The sequence below is a fragment of the Agelaius tricolor genome, unplaced genomic scaffold, assembly GCF_023055355.1.
Source record: "Agelaius tricolor isolate 1412-34295 unplaced genomic scaffold, bAgeTri1.0.p SCAF_9, whole genome shotgun sequence".
NCBI classification, from domain to species: domain Eukaryota; kingdom Metazoa; phylum Chordata; class Aves; order Passeriformes; family Icteridae; genus Agelaius; species Agelaius tricolor.
In genome coordinates, this window is record NW_027269269.1 from 949,639 (window position 1) to 969,672 (window position 20,034).

The 20,034-nt window shown below is 38.7% G+C and overlaps 1 protein-coding gene across 7 annotated transcripts in view; it reads right to left on the reverse strand.

Moving 5' to 3' along the window:
* The window catches only part of FRY (FRY microtubule binding protein), a 223,782-nt gene that overhangs the window by 143,848 nt on the left and 59,900 nt on the right, over positions 1 to 20,034 (reverse strand). The window contains exon 1 of one of the 7 annotated variants that reach the window (XM_071433953.1): positions 15,135 to 16,033. The exons of 3 other annotated variants lie outside the window; for them this stretch is intronic. In XM_071433953.1, the coding sequence (XP_071290054.1) occupies positions 15,135 to 15,204 (70 nt within the window). In that variant the 5' untranslated portion in view covers positions 15,205 to 16,033. Of the gene's footprint in view, positions 1 to 15,134; positions 16,043 to 20,034 lie in introns of those variants that run through there. 3 more of the 7 variants (XM_071433952.1, XM_071433958.1, XM_071433959.1) reach the window with 3 other exon arrangements.

The window sequence follows — 20,034 nt, forward strand, 5'->3', positions numbered from 1 at the left end:
TAGTAGAAAACATAGTTCTGAGAACAATCTCTCATTGGCAAAGCTAGGATACAGATGTTGTAAGAAGGATTCTTCTTTCTCTAATCATGATAATACCAAGAAGCAGAAGTCTGAAATCCTATCAGTACTTGATTTCTCTTTGTACATCCAGGTACAAATAGCAATGATATAATCAGAGTATCAAAGTTGTGGCTCCTAAAGGGGCAGGAGAGCTCAGAAGAAAAACACACATTTCTAACACTAAGCAAACAGGCCTCAATTGCTCAGTTAGAAACCTGTGATTCTCACTGCAGAAAGACATTAAAACCAGAAGAATACTGACCTAAAGAAGCACAAATGGTTTTGCTAATAGGTATGTAATCAGAGAGCTCAAAGTGAAGAGTGTAGGCAATTTTGCCAATGCTTTTCCATGACCTGTGATCTTACCATAAATTCCATTCGTTACAAGCATCAGATGTTGTTAAGGGACATCGCCTCACATCAAAAACAATGACAAGCTATATTAGCATAATGGGTTATTATTCCCAGATCCATGTGATCAGTACTCCATGGCAACCCAATGATAATGAATGCCTTTGTCAGGAAGAAAGCATGTACAAAACTATATAAAGCATGAACCTCAGGCACCTGAAATGGTACAGAAGGCTGGTCACATATTAAGAATTTAAACACCAGGACTGACATTTCTTTCTGTATATACAAAGGAATTTTCCCCATGTTGTCAGCCAATCATTGCCTTTGTGGGATGTGGCACTTCCAGGACACTTTTGCTAAGGGCTTACCAATTAGGAAGTTGAATGCTTAAAATCAGCCTGCAAAACAAAACCAAAAAAAATTACCCAAATGATGAATCGCTTGAATAAATCTGGGTAAAATTTGCTGGTCAATTTACTGGGTAAAGTATCATCTCAGAACAGGATCCACAACAGCCAACAGCCTTAGATATATCCCCACAGCAACCTCATATTGTTGGGCCACTTCAAACATTCAAAGCAGAACAGAGAAACAGCTCCTCTCCTTTTCAGTTTGGCTGTAATTCTTTTTTATGTAACAGCTTAATGGCTAAAAAATTCACCCAGAATGTGATAGTTTGGGGTTAAATGCTTAATTAAACTTCAAGGTTTTGAAATATCATCTTTGACCTTTAAAAAAACTTCATCTAGAATAACTAATACAGTAATTTTAAAATTAAGTTTGGGGTGGTTTTGTTTTGTTTTGTTTTATTGAACTCAATCTAGTTCCAATTCCACTGATGTAAAAAATTAGATACTCTCTAGTTTCCCATGAAGCCCTTAGGACAATATTCAGCTTTCTGAAAATGCTATTCAGTATATCTTACTTAAATTATGAATGCAGATACTTATTAGATTTTCAGGACACCATGCCAGTTCCTCTACAGTTTAGAGAAAATCATAGCTATCATTTGAATCCATAATGCATATGATTGCATGATTCAAAACAGAAAAAAGAAACTGAAAAAGATTGCCATTGAGTGCACTGATCACTTGTGTTTAATGACATTTAATGTTGACTGGTCACTCACTTGTGTTTAGGAAGTTTAATAACTGAAGATCATTTTCTGTATTAATGAGAAAGACACAATTTGTTATTTATATTTACACATACACAGTAATGTAGAGATTTGAACCTTCTAGCCACATGTTTAGAACTCTGCTCATTATAAAGCAGGCAAACACATCCAACCCAATAAATGTAAACAATACCAACTTGAAATGTCTTTTCTAGATTTAATATTATAAAAATAAAAATTTTTTAACAAAAAGTCATGCCCCAAGGATATTGTCATAATACAAATGGAATTTTTAAAATGCATGACATCTCAGGCTTTAGGGAAGTTTACCAATCAGGTTGAAATTTGTTAAGTAAGTGTGCTAGCTGTGCAAGAGATTCTGAAAATTATACACCTCTTTGTACTTAATTGAGAAAAATGCTTGATTAAAGTCAGTGGTAGCAAGTTTGAAAAAAGTTGCTCATTACGTTGCAGGGGTAGATTCCTTTATGCAGCTAGGAAATTACTGCTGAAATTAGTAACAGAATTTATGGTGATCTAGAAACAATGGTATTCATATTAGGCAGATAGTCCTTCTAAGTATCTATTAATATCAAAGCACATGATTAATTCAAATAAATATCTAACTTGACTGCAGTGTGATATTTCCATTTTACTCCTTAAAGGACTACTGCTTGTCCTCAAATAAATGAAAAACCCTTACTTGTAAATGCCATTCTCAGAGCTCCACTGTAGCAGTAAGTCACCTGGAATTCCCACTTCGGGCAAAACAGAGCTGGGAATTAGCCCAGGATCAGCTATGCATATACATGGACCTTCTGTCACTGCAGCTGCAGTGAGAAATCCTGTTTCTCCCCTTCCAGTGAAAAGCTGGCCCTCACACTGCAGTTTAAGGATGTAGCCGGTCTTGTTTTTTCATGTTTTAAAAACAAAATTTATCTTAAAAGACATTTGCAGATTCACATGGTAAAGAAGTTTCCAAATTTTTACTCTAAATAATCCCTTATTTCACTTGATTTTTTTTCTCTTTCTCATTACTAATACTTATATACTTCAATGGGTATACATATACCTAAATGTCACAACATGCTATTTATCTTCTTTCAAATCCCTGATGAGATAAAGCCGAGAGTCCATCCCTGCAGTACCCAATTGTTTAGCTCAATCTAATGTGATAACAAACCATCCACAAGGATACTTTTAATATCTACAGTGCCTCATGCCAGTTTTTAACACATTGCTTATAAAACTATTGTGCTTGAATGTATGCTGAGTGACACTCAAACATTCCCTAATGCCCAAACACATGATTTGTTTCTTCATTCAGCTGAGAATTGTCAAAAGTGCCCAGATCTGTCTGACACCCTCCCCTGGGAGATGCTACTACAGACTAGTTTTTATTATTAGGTTAGACATTACCTCCTGTATTGGAGAAGTCCATTAGGAAGTTACCTGCTACTGTATTACAAGTAATAATAAATGGAATAATAAGCTGAGAGGACATTTCTTTGTACATCTGTGTGCTTTCCACTGTGCTGCATTACCTCATTGGACCCAGGCTTTCAGAAGTGAGGTAATATAGAGGATGTATGATTAATCTGATGCCAAATGAACCAACTGTTGACCCAGTTACCTTAACAGCATGCACTAGGCACTTGCTGTTCTCCTCACCTGATAACATTTAACACTTTATGTCCACCCAAGCACTGAGGTAAAGGATGGCATACCCTGTGCTAGAAGGATGTGCTATAAAGCAAGGATGTAGGATGGAAATCAGGTCTCCTGCACTGCATTCTGCTCTTGGGAGGGGATTTCTCCGTCTATCACCTCCCCATCTCCCCAGCTGCTCCCTTCTTACTCCATCTCTACAATCTGCTGTCTCCTCATGGCTGTGTCTTCCTCACTTCAGGCTCCCTATTCAGTTCCGGACTCCCATGAACTGCTCCCCCATCTAAACTCCCATGAACACTCCCCCATCTCACCCTTCCAGCCCTCTTAACCCCATCCTATTCCTTCTCCCATCCCTATCCCTTCATCCATCCTTCTCCAGAATCCTCTTGGTTCCATCTCATACCTGGCACTCTCAATTTCCACTCCCACCATCTAGGAATTATCAGTTCCTCTACTTCTGATTCCTGCCCCATGATTCCCCTGCCTCATCTGCTTTCTTTCCCACAGGCTCTTTGCTGGGCTTTAATTGCAGATTCACCCCCCCTGTGCCCTCACTTTCTTTGTGCAGTCACTGTACAGAGGCAGTTGACTGTAAGGTCTCTGTCCCCCACCCATTCCCAACAAGATAATATTTAACATGTACAAACAACAGGGTTTATTTTGCATTTTCTCATTATTAGAGAAGGTAGAACCATTTCAGCAGAAAATTCTAAAATTCACCTTCAGGGACATTAAGTTTAGAAGTGCTTCAGCCCAAACTGCAGAGCTCATCAAAAGAGGGGATTTACATTAAAAAAGTAGGCAGAGCAATATAAACAATCATTAATTTTGTTTAATTTTTTAAAAATAATATTCCAACCTCTTTATGTTACCAGTTTTTAAAAGTTAATGAAAACAATAATTCAAATTATTTCAGTCATTTCAGTTGCGATGGAGGTCTACAGGCCCTTGTAACACTCACTTCTACCTGTCCTATCCCTTACTGCTTGAATACATGACAGACAAATGAGTAAAAACAATCAACATTTTCAACTTCACATTCCCTTTGAAAATATTTTAATCTTCTATTACATATTTCTTAAAGATTCACCAGGGACACACTGAGACTTTGCTTAATTTACTACAAACCCTGATGACTTCTGTTTTTCAAAAAGTGATACATTTCAACTTCTGATTCCCAGAGAATCAGAATTTCTCTTGATCAAACTCTCATCCCAGTAAAGAATACATACACTGTTCTGTCCCATTTTCTTGCCTATGAACAATAGAACAAAAATCAAAATAACCACCGAGCTTTGGTTCAGATGGCACACAGATAAAGGGTGGGGTGAGCTTATTTGTTTCAAACATCTGCCTTTATAGAAAAAGAAATACATCTAGGTAATTTTCTCCTCATTTAAGACATCAGTAGCAACAAATATGCATGCTGTGGAATTTTAAAACAATCCAATGACATTTCCATATGAAAATTACTACTTACTGTCAATTAAAAATCTCATTATATATATTAAGTGGCTGAGTCATGATTTACGTGTCACTTGGCTACCAAGAATGTGAACAAAAAAAGGTTCTTCCAGTACAAAAACAGAAGACAGGGCTTCATTTCCAGATCCAACACAGGGCACATGTTTCTCAGTTAATTTCTCTGTTTTGATTTGCTCAGGGATAGCAATAAAGCAATCCTTCATATTCAGGTAATAATGCTGGAAGAATTTCAATCTGTAAAGCTTCCAGATGGGAAGCACTGTATGAATATTATTATAATGGAGACCATTGCAACCAAGTTATTTGCAGTGCTTTCCCTGCACTTTCCCTGAATTAATGAATGTCAATTTGCATCTGGTGAATGTAGTTTAAAATAGGCAACAAGGAGTTTTGTGTGCAATCCTCTCAGAGGTGTGACTGAAGCTGGTTTCACAGCTGGGGTATTTATGAAGGCTGTCAGAGAAAGGATTTCCCTGCATCTAAGAAGGCAGGAGGCTCATGCAGCCATTTTTCAACATCTGAGATTCCCTCTTCACTGTCAAACTGCCTCAATTTGCAAATTCGTAGAAACTTAAGCATCTTTAAGAATTATACCCTGCTCTGAATTGTTCTGAATGTGGTTAACCTGTCCAAAAAAAGGCAGGCAGGCAGACAAAGTGAATAGTTTTGCTTCCACAGGAAAGCTATCTAAAACAATTCCAGTTACCAGGGAATGACTACTTTCAGCACTTGGTATCTCAGTAATGTGCAAAGAATAAACCTCATTATGAAAACATACAACAATGCATTGCTCTAAGTATATGCAGAAACCCACTCTGCAAACTTCTCAAGGTAGAACTTCGACAAGGCTTCGACAGGTAGCCTTCTGACTAAAAATCCGAATTACTCCATGCATTTAAAGGCATTCATAAATAATAATCAGAAATGCAGTAAGAAAGGTAATTCTGTATATTGTATTCAACAAAACTTGTTCAAGGAAAACAGTATCAAAACAATGTAGAAATTGACATCCTTTGAAGTTTAATTTACGCCACATACAAGTTGAGACTTCAAGTCTCAAGTTACAAGTTACAGAGAGAGAGGAGATAGCCTGAGATCAGGAAAAATGTTACCATAATGACCACCCAATTATGAGAGAATTCCTTCGAACCAGTATCTGTCAGACTTCTGTGCTGAGCCGCGTTCTAGCTAAGAATTTGAGGGAATTCATTAGTCTCCCAAAGTCAAGCTTTTCAAAATAAAACTAAAACCATCTGCAACTTCATGATTATAAATAAAATCAAAATCTGATGCATTCTCTCGATCATCTTTTGTCTGATACTAATCCATCTAACATCTTCACATTTTGGCCATACACAAACTGTGATTTCTCACCCCTCACTGACTAGTGAAAAACCACAGCAGTCTCTCAACTCGTAGGGATTAGCACTACATGTGATGACTGCAAATTTCTGAAAGAATAGAAAGTATCCAGAATAAAGACTGTATAGCATGTCTCTCAAAAGGGCCTCCCTTTTTTTTTTTAAATGTGTGAAACTTCTCTCCTAAGACTCCAATCACCTAATTAAGCTCTTTATCAGCAATGTATTCCCCTAGAGAAACATGATACTGTCACTATAGTGATCCCACAGTATTTACAAAACAGCACTCAGATTTCTCTTCAAACTAGTGTCCTGAAAAAAGCCCCAAAATCTCTCTTCTGAGACATGACAAAGATGAATCTCTTAGGCACCTCTAATACCAGTTGTGTCAGATGTTATGTTATGCACAAAAATCAATATTTTGGGGAGTGTCTCTATATTTGTGATCTCTCTTTCACACAGATAAGGAAGCAAGTGGATTCAGCAACTAAGTGAAACTACTGCTACTTGGCTGAGAGCAAATTAGGAAGTCAGTGTTTCTCAGATGTGTTTGATTCAGTGGCTTGTTTTAGCAAGCTCTGCTGTCTGCTGTGAAAAGAAAAACTCTGCCATCCCTCAGTTTTGAATGTGACTATAATTGGCAATATATAGAAGACCATAAATATGTAAGGAATTGCCAGGCTTCTCTATAGTTCCTGCGAAGAAGAGAGTCTGGGCTTCTGAACTCCGACCTTGAACGAGGTCCACATTTCCCCCTTTGAGATGTGCCATATCAAGGGGAACTCCAGAACCTGGCAGACAGAGGCCAGAGAGACCATCTTGCTGAAGAAAGAGGCAGAAGTGTCGCTCAGTACTTCAATCCACTATCACTAAATTCCCTGCCTCATTCAGTGATGGGTCCACATTGTCCATGTTCAGCCTTTTACCACTAAGGAAGCAAGAGTAACTCTCCTTCTTGACTTTGATATTCCTTGCAAAGCCCACCTCCAGTTGCGTTTTGAATTTCCAAGCACTGTCCCTGCATGCTCAGGCAATGTCTATAAATTCCTTCTTTGCAGCCAAATCACGCTTCTGCCTCAGATATATCACCTTTTTCAGAGTGGAGCTCAGCCAAGAGGTCCCTGATAAGCCAAGCCAGTCGCCTCATACTCCTGCTTGTTTCCTTAAGCATCCATTCTTGTTCTTGGAAGATGCTGACCTCAAAGACCTGTCAGCTTACCTAAGTTTCTTTGCCTTTTAGAGCTGTCCTTCATGAGATCCCCACTATAGTTTCTGAAATCTCAAAAACTGAAATCTACTGTCCTTAAGTCCAGGGTCTCTACACAGCCACCCTTTCCCTACTCTCCTCAGGATTTGGATCTCCAGTCATGTCTTCCATGTTAATGGGTAACAGACCCAGTTGCACTTCACCCATTTGGTATATTGCAATTCAAGTTACTTCCAACACTTTCAAGAAATCTTGACTGCTTGCAAGCTACTATTTCGCACTTGCAGCAGACATCAGGAAGTTCAAGTCTCTCATGTGAACCAACATCAACAATTCATGAACTTCCTCAAGTTGTTCAAAGTTGTTTCTACACTTCCTCACCCTGATCCATGCCCTGTAACATCTTCCCACCATCACCCTGTAACACTCCAAGTCATCTGTTCTAATCCTGACCCACAAACTCTCCAGCACACTGTCACACATCCAGCACACTTCCATCCCACAGAAGAGCTCCAGATCCATAAGGAGTTCCTTCACAAAGGCAGCAACTTCCATTCCCTATTTCCTCGCTCCCTATTTCCTCAAGAGCTCCTATGCATCCATTCATCACGGCATTCCAACAGTGTGAGCTGTTAACACCCAGCTTGCTGCTGCTGTGACATTGTAACATGTGACTGCATGTAGCACTTGACTTCTTCCTTAGTGTTTTCCAGAATGCATGTATTTGTATACATACATTTAATGTATGCATACAACATATAAAAGGCTGTCTCTCCATCCTGTTCTACAGTTTAATACATTTCTCTCATTCCCTTTGCCCTACATCCTTTGCTTTCCACCCCGTTCACTGTCACCTAACTGAACTAGGGGTCATAATCCCCCCTCCACTGGCACCCATAGTTTCCAGCTGTCAGCAGGATGGTGAGCCAGTCAGCAGATGTTTTCTCCTGCTTTGTAAAACTATTGAATATCTATTTGTATTTTTAAAAATATAATCCATTCAAGAACTTAAAATATCTTGCTGATAGAGCTATTGCCAAGTTTGAACATTATGTTTACTATTCCTTTTAGCTAGTGCAATAGACAAAGGATTCAGAAGAAAGAAAATTTGAGGAGAAGCAATTTTCTTTCCATGGACAATTGATTCAAATCTAGTTTAGGTAACTGCAGTGACTGAAAAATTACCGACTTACAAATAACTCAGCTACTTATCTCTGTGAAATTATTCTGCACTCCAAATTTATCATGGAAACAATGGCAACAACTTCACTGCTGATGCTCTGAAAAGAGGGATGCAAAAGCTAGACTTGTCTCCTTCCTGGAGAAGGAACTATTATTTATAAGCAGGCATAGGTACAGGAGTCACCATTAAAGTAAAGATGATTTACCATACAGTTCCAGCAGCCTAATAGCAGGAATCAGCCAAAACTGCCTCCCACCCCTAGTAGTGTACCCTCATCCCCTTTCTCATGCTGACACCAGCATCTACACCATTTTGGAAAGTTTAACTTTCAGGGATATTAACTCTGTGGGTAATTAGGGTGGCAGAGAAGGGGTAGGAGCATGGTGAGAGGAGTAAGATGCCAGGATGAGACTGTCCCTCCCAGTCACAGCTACTGCAATGCCATATGTGCCATTCATGGTTTCAACACCCTCAGGAATTCAGTCTCTAGGGCTACCAACTCACAGCAAGGGTCTGTAGTTTCTGACTGTTTAGAAACTTAGGAATGAAAACAGAAAATAAAGTTGGACAAGCACGTGCCCCTGTAATTCTCCACTGTAGATGTAGAGCCTGCTTCCTACTGACTCCAAGTCAATACACAGAAAAGAGTTAAGCTATTAATGCAATGAGTGTATCAAAAGTGGAGAAAATAGAAAAGGATTGTTAAGTAGCAATTTAATATAACATATTAATATAACAACTTATATTCTCCAGCATTAAATTTTAAACACCATTGTACATTTTATACTCCTAAGGTATCCTGTTTATCACTTTCCTTATACCTATATATACTCAATTTTTCATAATTATAGTTTTTATATTTATATAGACATATAAAAATAAAAGCTACCACACCTTATTCAATTGTATGTTATAGGAATAGAGGAAAAATAAGAATTGTTAGTTCTTTCCCTGATCCTTTTGAATAATAACTAGCAATACTAGAAAAAAACAAGATGCTGGTATTTTGATAACAACGATATCACAAAGTAATCACTCATAGTGAATACATACAGTATAACAGAATAGTTTTGTTTTCACCACAAGTAAAATAATTAGAGCCTTCATGGAATATCTACCAGTAACTAACAAAGCCTAGTTTCCAGATCATCTAATATTTTGGTGTTTTGAAGTTTTACCAGGAACACTTATGCACTATATTGTAGTCAAAGCATTTGTAGATTTTTACTGCAGTAATTCAAACTTTTTAATGACAAGGAAACTCATTCTACAAATCAACTGAATCTTGCAATAAAGCGTTTATGATTTTCTCATCCTTTTTTCCCTCCAAGTATGGTAGAAACGCTTCTGGAATGTCCTCAATAGAGTAGCAAACATCAAAATAAAAAAAAAATATTTTTTAAAAGAGTTCTCATGTTTCCAAAGTAGTAAAACTTTCACTTTCCCTTACTTCTGAGAAGAACCATGTCCAAATGCAAGTTCTAAAATGGGTCAGAACACAAACAGCCTAAACATTGTGGTTTACTACCTTTCCCTTTGGATCAAACCAAATACAAAGAGAGTTCCTGGGCGATAACAATCACCATTATCAAGCAAGACACTTTACTGCTGACAGTCACAGACTACTTAGAGCTGAAGAATCCACTATGCACCCTCCGTTCAGGCTCAATGGACAGAGCAATCAATCCCCTTCACCTGGCACAACAGCTTGAATTAGCGGCATCCCTTGTCCCAGGCAAACTCAGATGCCAAGACACAGCAGATGCTAAACCTTTGTGCCCAGGGCTCCCCAGAGGCAGCGGCTGTGCAAGGGCCAGCTCTCTGCAGGTGAGCCAGCTCAAGACCTCAGGAGCCAGCAGGACACGCAGGTCCCAGTTTCTCCATCTGCTCACTGCTGCCACTGGCCCTGTCCCTTCCCCAGCTGCTTCAGGCAAGAACTGCTCCTCTCCATGCAGGGTGAGCCTGCAGCACATCAGCTTCTAGAATCAGGTTATTTGGGCCTGCAAGAGTACAGATGCCAGAGCAAGAGAGGGGGGAAGGTTCTCTTTGTTCAGTGAATGTGTTTGCCTAAGTGGGCAGCAGGAAACAGGAAGGAGCCTCTTCCCTTGATTGGTATCTTGCTATAAATCTCTTAGTCTGATAGCATGGTGTGCTCAGAGTATTCAGCCTTAAACAGGCTGTGTTTGACGGTAGAAAAGGGAACCTACCAAAACAGCTGTTATCGCACTTATGCACATTAAAATCTTACTAGAAGATCAAACAAATGCATCACAGACTTGGACATAACAAAGACTTTCAGTTAAGAAAGTGTCTGTGGCTTTCCCTTTTCTCTTGCTCATCGACACAGGACTTCATGAACACTCTCTGTAAAAAAAGGCTGAGTTTTATCAGCCTTATGCATTACATTCATTTAATGAAATGTTCCTTACTAATTTCTTTTCCTGACATGGTAGGAACATATCTTAAGAGAAGGACAGAACACGGCTGACCACATGGCAGTTAGCAATCCCCCGGGTTTCACATCAGCCACTGGGAAGTCTCTGCTGCCTGATGCTCTTTTGACCACAGAACTTGTTTTGATGCTAGCCCTGTGTTCAGCTTGGTGTGCGACCAGCAAGCTGTGGAGGAGCCAGAGATCCTACTGGGAGTGCTGTGGGATGTGAGCTGATGTGGGTGTCTGGGTGGTCCCAGGCCTGGGCTGTCCCTGATGTTACCAGCACTTGTAAAGAAGAAGTAGATTTTGACAGCTGCCACGGGGACTGGGCACACAGGACACAGAGAAAGAGCACACGGCGCAGTAGGAGGACTGAGCAGAGGGCTTTGGACAGCACAGAGGGGAAGAGGATGATGGCATGAGGATTCTGATGTGGATGTTGGCTACTGTGGAAGAAGGCAAAGAAGTCTGGCCAGGGAAAAGAGACCTGAAGTCCTGATACTAGAAAAGTCCTTATGCTGAGTCTGTATTAAACACAAGTCTGCAGAAAACCCCCTTTCTATTCAAAGGTAGATAAACAAGCATTGCAGTCCTCAAAATCAGGCTTTGCAGAAAAGTGTTCTATGAGAAGTGCCAAATATCATATTCCCTATGCAGAAAATGCAATTTCACTTTGTTACACAGAAAGAAACCTTAAAACCTATCTCTAGCAACTGTGAGACAAAGAAATGCAGCTTCTACAAGCCCACACAGGAACTGACTTGTGAGAGCACGAGTGAGCCATCTACCTATGCCATTTAGATCCTTCTACAGAATCCTTTCCTCCAATAAACTTAATTGCTGATCAGATCTAGGAACTGCAAAAGGCAGAATTTATTATAGACTTTTCTGCAGTTTATAATGATGGTACTTTAGGTTCTTGTAGCTAGATTTCAAAATTTCTGTTCAGATTTTTTTTTTAAACTGTGACTTTGAAAAAGACATTTGGAAATTAAATTCAGAATAAATCTATCTTATTCATTCAAAAAAGTAAAAAAAAAAAAGGAAAGATCAGGCTTCAAATTCTTAACATTTGTATTAATGTATTATGCCTTGAATAAATTACAAATGTTTATTTATAAAAATGCATTTTGCACTATTTCCACAACGAATCTGAGGAAGACTCTTAATTGTTCTAGTTTTGGTAAGCCTTATTTTATTCTTGTTAGCTTATTGACCTCAGTAGGCCAAGTAAGCACCACTCATCTTGTGCAGACATAGCTATTTTAGCAGTACTTTCAAAAAAAAAGACAAACAAATGATTAATGCAGTTGTTGACTAATGCAGCACTGATGAAAAACACTCAAATATTTAAGAAAATATAAGAACAATGAGATGGGTAAAAAGGCCCCTTAGATTATTCTTATTTTCCAACCAGAGAATCCCCATTCTGATTCCATCTCCAAGACAATACAGGAATATTTTCCAGACAGCACAACATGCACAGTACCTTATGGACACATGCAGAGCAAAAGTCTGTCTTGGGAACTGCACAAAGGAGTATTTTGAGATCTCTCAGTTTGATGGGATGGTTTGAAGGCCAGACTGTGACTTAGCTTTTTTTACCCCCCAGGAAGAAGGGTGCAGGCTCTCTGAGAACACCCCAGGAACTGTATCACACTGTGCCATCCTGACTGCAACAGTTAAAGTGAATTAACCCCATGGCCCATAAATTACCGGCCTCCTTAGCTGGATGATGAACATGCAAATGCAAGCAGCATGCCTGGTGAACACCTCAGCAAGTGCTGTGTGACACGGAACTGAAATCCTGCCTGGCATGTCAAGAAGGCTAGTTTGTTAAACTCCTTAGACAGCAAAATGAGGCGGAAATGTCATTCCAAGTAGAATAACTGAGTATATTTCATGGTATGGGCAACAGACATGGATGGCAATCTGCTAGAAAATGCTAATGTTCTGTGTAAGCCAAAACACAAATCAATGGAAAGACCTGGCTTTGGTGGGACTAAAAAGCCTGGGAAGGATAAACGCTGTTTAAACTGATGTTCTGAAGTGTCAGTTTGCAGAAACATACATGGACAGCACCTCTGCACTGTTAACACTGCAGCAAAATACACACTGTAGGAACCAAAGTTATTTTTCTTTTAACTGTATGTTAGACCTCTGGCTGCTATGTAAATGCCACATCATAATTCATGGCTTACTTCTGCTCTTGGGTGTGCAGACACAGCACCTATTCTCAGAAAAACATGCTCCCATGCATGCATGTGCAGGCTTCCCAGCAGTTTCTCAAGCAAGGGAAGTGTTTTCCTCTGCTCCACCCATCACATAGCAGAGCTGAAGAAAGCCCTAGGTTTTTTTTTAACTCCCTACTGTCTTCTTATCAAATAGTTTGTTTTTCAGCTAGAAAGGACACATTCAGATTTATGAACATACCAGATTTATGAACATATCCTTCCAGTACAAAAGCAAAAAAAACTCCAATTGACAACAAGTTTAAGGCAGCCTGGGTTCATTTACTCTATTTCCTCTTACTGTTTCTTCAGATATAGTAGAAGGGGTGTTTATTCACTAAAAGAATGTCAGAAATATCAATTATTCATATACTGTTTCCATTTCCCTAAACTAGAACTTAAGGACTTCTAATTTAAGACTAGAAATACCTTTTCTATATTGAAATACTTAAGAGTGTACTTCAAGATAAAGGAAAAAGAAAAAAACAACACTTTATATTTAATTCTATAATGTAGTTGGTTTTATATTCTTAAGTGCTGGTTTTACTTCAAGTTACAGTAGGCTATTACAAAATTAATGCCAGAACTGATTTGATTTCTGCACCATAAACTGCCTTGTTTTTCTTCTGTCATAAGCTGTGCCTAGCTTGTTATAAAATATGTGCTGTCACAATACACACTTATGTTCTCAGATTAATATTAGTCCAAGAAGGTAACTGAATCATAAAATTCTCTCCTAGTGCTTGTGGGATCACTCATTTGAATGAAATATGCACTAAATATTTTTGTAGGAGGGCAGATAAGCAATGCTGTTTAGGTAATACTATTATTCCCTGGTGGCTTCACACTTGTGGTAGAAAAACAGATTCAAACAAGCACTACAGTGTTACTGAGGTTACAAATGACCTGGAAAAATACAGTTTCTATGGATATCATTTAATGAATACAAGACTTGCATGTCACACATCTAACATAGTGTTTTGTTTATTTCTTTGCAGGTATAAGGTAGTCTCCTGGTATTGAGCAGATCTTGCAATTCTTTTATACCACAGAATTTTTAAATGCTAGACTTTTATGCAGACATTATTAAATTACAGAGAGCAGGATGATCAGAACCTTATTTCACATGTAGCCAAGCTGGATTTTTCCAGAGACATTGTGTCCTATCTTTTAAAACCAGTTAAATATGGAGATTGAGCACTGTTAATAAAAGCTTCTATAGAGGAGGAATATACTGTTCATGTACTTTAACTTAAAAAGCAAATTTCTGCCAGTGTTATCTCATCACCTTACCTCATCTGAATATATTTGCAAGCACTAAATTTTATTCAGACATCTTCATTACATAATATTGCTAAATCATCTATAGAGTAATTGATTAAAAAAGCAATGGAAATCAGGAACAGCAGTACTAAAAAGACTAAGGCAGACTAAAATGCTATTTGTTTACATTCTGCAAAACCCAGCCTGGATCAGATAAACAGATGGATTCTTTCTGGCTAGAAATATTGCATAAGATTCTCAAATTAAGCATAGAGGGTGGGAAGTGCAACTATAAGCAATTGATGTTTTGCTTCCTATCACATCAAAATGACTTTCAGACCTGAAGTAGAATAATTATATTTTGTCCTCAGTGCACAATTAATAAAAACCAACTTCTGAGCAATGCCACACCCTTGTGATTAAACATCATTTAAAAAAAATATTTAGATAAAGTCTGAACAAATAAAACAAACATGTAGGCAGGAAATGTTGTTTGGAATGCACTCCCTGCAATGTACTGTTAGACCCAGAAAGCAGCCTAACTTCAGAATTCAATCAAGTAAAATCTAGTATAATCTCATTACAGCCCTTACAGTTAATGAAACCTATTTAAATCTCTGACATTTTGATTTTTAGAGCTGAAAAAAGCAAGAATTACTTGGTTTACACAACACAAACATACAGAAAGGTAAAATTCTATCCTTCAGGTTGCCCTAGCTATTTACCAAGCAACACATAATATGAAAAGATTACTCTTCTGCTACTCACTATTGCTCCAGGATTTCAGTAAATATTTGATACTGATTTCAAAGAAGCCTGAATCCTGCTGGCTAGCCATGTCTGCTGCATACAAAGAGGCTTCTATAATTCTGAGCAGCTGAAGTGGCAGGTACTATGTATGTAGATGTGACTGTCACCAGTCAGTGATGTAAACGAGGGGTCAGAGGAGGAAATGAAGTCTCCGCAGATCCACTTCTTCCGTTCATGGTAGGTAAGCTCATTTAAAAAAAAAATAAAAAAAGCCTCAACAACAACAACAACAACACACCATGAGATTTTTGTCCTTTGCTCTTCCTTCGGGGCTTGCTCTTAATTCTAGCTGAAGAGAATTTAATTCCCTCGCCCCCTCAGTACTCAGTATTTTCATTTATTCCATTCTGCAACCGGGCAAATTTCTTCTGCTCGGTGGAGGCACACGCAGCAGCACAGCACTTGTTCCATTGGCACAGTCAGAGGATCTTCCCGAAGGGTGTCTGAGCCGTGCCTTTGATAAGGCGCAGCCTGCCTGTCTGAGGCTGTTTTCCCACCAGAGGCTGTCAGCCCGAGCGTGTGTGTGCACCTCCTCTCGCCAAGCGGGTGTCAACTCGAAGCCTCCCTGAAAGCGTCTCTTCTGCAGCTGCAGGGATCTCACACGCACTGCTCAGCTTTAGGGGGAAAGAAAGCAGCCTCTAATGAACATCCTCTGCCTGCTCTGGTCAGCTGCTCTCCTTCCGCCTGCTTCCAAGAAGAGCCCGCTGAACTATACACAACTGCATCATGCTGCAGTAAAGCAGAGCTGCACCCATAGATCTGATTGCAGTGACGCTGGGAAGGAAAAAAGGCTCTCCTCAGCCCAGTTGCACAAGAGAAGCACTTCCAGAGCACTGAACCCACGGCATGCAGACTGGCTGCTTCTGCTTTTCTTTCACTGCTACAGAAAAACGTCTTGTCATTTTTTTCTTGACACTTTTTCCGCCTCCCCCCCCCCCCCGCCCTTAACAAAGATGAGAGACAGCAAGCTGAATTCATAACGCCAAATAAGCCAGAGAGCTCACTGCTTTGTATTCACCTCTGAAAGAGCCACAGAAAACTCCGTTTGATATAATTTTTATATTGAATAATGGTTTCTAAAAAGGAACTGAATTCACATAAGAAAAATGAGGCAGAAGCAATTCACTGCTTTTTAATCTCTCTGTATTTTCTACAAAATACTTAATTGCTAGGTACAATTTCCATATTCCTAAGGTTTTATTTCATATAATCACACTACATCACTATGCATATTTTAATGGTAATGAAGAAAAATAAGAATCAGTTTCCAAAATACTTTTTGTTTCACATATTCTTGGTATCACCCTTCCAGATATTATTTCCTGGGAATAACAGTACTTATTTTTCTCATTTAGTGAAATAAGTATCCTGCAGCATTTCATAATTATAGTATTTGAGACAAAATAGAGCTTGTCTGCTGCTCATTCTTCTAAAAACTTTGTCAGCGATTATATTCACACATTACTTTTAGTTTCAGTATGCGGAATATTTGATGTTTGAATTGGAAGCTGAGGAACACAAGGGTCACTGAGACCAAGCTCTTGTGGTTCTCACTGAAAATATGCTAAATGTCTTCTGCAAACATACCTCATCTAGAGATAAGGTTTTGTGTCCTCACTAATGACAGGCTGTTGTTTAAACTCACTTTGTAAACGTTCTTTCAGTTCCTAAATGAACTTCACTCAAAACCTGTTTACACCCTTTCATGGACATGAACAACCAGAAGTGTTCAGAGTATCTCAGGTTTGACCTCACCAGCCATGTCAATGAAAGCTGATTAGCTCTTCCTCTCTGTGCTGCTAATTATCATCCCATTGCTGTCACTCTGCATCCCCAGTTTATACTGAGACCTTGCTGTCCCATTTGTACCTTCTTTCCTACCCCCCACTGACAAAGCCTCCTCTTTGTGCCATCCTGTTTTAGCCAGCACAATCCAGCCTTTTACAATTAAAGTTAAATTTAACACCAAATAAAGGAAGTTCCAAAGTCTAGGAGACTGATGACTTTCCACCATCCCGCTAATTGATTTTTCATCAGACACAATGCCAAGCAGGTTTGGAAGTCCTTATTCACCCTCACGAATACTGCATTAATTCCTATGTTCAAGGATTTAAGTAATAATTTCCCCTGTGGTGCTATATCACATGCTTTTCTGGAGATGACAGATAAATTAATTTCATTGCAACTCTCTTGTTGAAAATAAAAACAGGAGGTTAATTTGCAAGTAGTTGTATTTCCTAAATCCGTATTAGATTTTATCCAATTTTAAATTAAATCCACACCTTTAAATATAATCTCTCACCAATTTTTTTTCAGTCTTGAGTATCAAGCAGCCTCTCTGTTGATGCAGATAGTTTTCCCCCCAACAAATCTGTGGTTTATATTTACAGGGCAGAATCTCTCTTTTGATATGCTCAACAAAAATGTTATTACCCAAGCTGCAACGTCATATGGCTGCTCTTCATTGAGTGAATAAATGGGAAGTTAACTGGTTTTTGTAATGTGAATTTGAAGATCTTTGAGGGGATTTTAACACCTCACAAATGATTTTTTGTTCTGTTTGTATTACTCCTCCTACTTCTGTTTTTCTACAAGAGAAAATGAAAACTAAAGGCAAAAGCAGTCACGTAGTTAGTGGTCAAATCTTGTTCTTACTCCATCTCTCAACCTCACTGAATACTGGACTCTTTAAAATCAATGTCCTTGTTTCGAAGCTGTAAAGGAGTAAGGATGTTTAACCATTTGCTTTTTATTCCCTCACCTAGTCTTACTCAGCTCATTGTCTGTGCTGCTGCTGCCAGGAGAATACCAGCCTCCATGGGTGACCTGTTAGCTCCGTGGGGTGCTCCTGAGGGTCCCATGTGTCCCTCACGAGCAGAATGAAAAGTTCAAGGTTTTGTTGGTTGGTTGGTTTTGGTGCTTTCAAGTAAAAGAAATTTCAGATATCTCACATGGGCACTTTTCTTAACTGTCACTATCCAGCTCCTTTTTATTTCTCATGTTTGTATTTTCAGTTTGGCAGATCTATCCTTGCTAATTTTGAGTCAACTTGTCTGAACAGGATCCAGTAACATTCCTTCCACTTGATCTTCACCAGTTATCAAGTCTAACCAATCTAACAATCTTTTCTTGACTCTGTGATCATTTGGTGAAGAAATAAATGGGCTACTGCATCCAAGGACACCTGGATTCAACTACCATAGGAAGAGTTTGCATTTGGCATGTTAAAGTACCACCTAATGCCTAGTTGCCCTTCCTTGTGGAGTAACATTAAAAAGGCTACAGCTACGTTCAGCTTCTACCTAGGAGTGGCAGATCCTCTGCACCTTTTTTATTGACTTTCTCCAAAGTGATATGGAGCCAAAGTAATCCAATTTCATGTATAGTAGGTCTTTTTTAAGCATTGCATCACAACGTAATTGCAGAATCTTACTGCTCTCACCATTTACTCGTCTTTCTGAAGAACATGTCCACCTATTGTGTGTTCCCACTGACAGCATGATGCTGTACTAAAATACTGAAAAGCTTAATGGATATATTGAGACAAAGTATATTAAGGAAAAATGCCACCACTCTCAGAGTCTATATTTTTGGCATCATATGAATGAGTTCATAAAGAATGATAGTTGTTAAGATTTACTTCAGGTTTGACACGCCTCCATTATTGGTTCTGCTTTCAAAAGTATCACCCAGAACATAGATGACTCAGAATTTAACTTTTAACAGCTTCTTTAAAATTAAAAGTATAATCAATTAAAATCTTACTAATTTCTATCATTAGTCATACAATATTTTTTAAAAATTTAAATGCAAAATTAAGTTTAAATATTTGCCAGTCTAAGTCTGCAAGCAAGACATCTTCCATATATAATGATTTTACTCATATTTTGGAAATACTCCTAAAACAGGAATAACATAGAAATGGCAGAAACATCAGCACTCTAATTTAGTGTTCTGAACTTATTTTTGGTAGGCTCACAAGACTAAGAAATTTTGAAGTTACATAGCTTCCACTTTCATTTTTGTTGACTTCGCAATATTTACAATTTAATTACGTATTCCAGGCTGTGAAAGACAGACAGGCATGAGCATACGAAATCTGTCCATGAAAGTAAATTGTCTGAGGAGGGCTGTTACAGACTTACAAATTTACAGGTACAGTGGGCTCCTTCTTTATGACATTACCACATGGGAATTGACAATAGCAGTTGCTTTTTTTTTTCATCATATGAAACCACAGATTCAAAATGTAAGGCTTTTCATGTGCCTGCCATGATGAACTATCTGCTGATTACCATAAGCAATGTTTAAACTAAATGTTTGTTAAACTAAATGTAACACATACTCCACATTTGTGAGCACTGAGCACCTTCTGTTCTCCCACTGTTTTCTGAGCTCAGAGGAAACAAATATCCAGGAACCTTGGTTACCTGGCTAGTACCCTTCTCAGTCTGAACAGATCTGGAGCTGTGGAGTTTCCATGCCCAACTTTGGGGAAAAAGAAGCTGGGAGACACTGTTTATCAGCATGGTCAGACATGTCCTTGTGAGCAGCTATTGTCACTGCAAAACATCTGAAAAATAGACTTCCAAAGTTTTCACTCAGTAAAGGGACAAGAATAACAAAACCACATACTGCTGGAGGTATTCACAATATCTATCTTGAGGCATCCAGCTCAGATGCCTACACTGGGAGGTGAGTGCCTTCAGCATGACACAATAGTTCAGAGAGTTCCAGTAAAGAACACAATTATTTGCTCAAAGCAGCCCGTTTCTCCTCACTATATACACATGATACTTAGGGTAACTACTTTTGTAAACTAGATTTTTAGATTCTTAATATTTAGTAGCATAGGTAC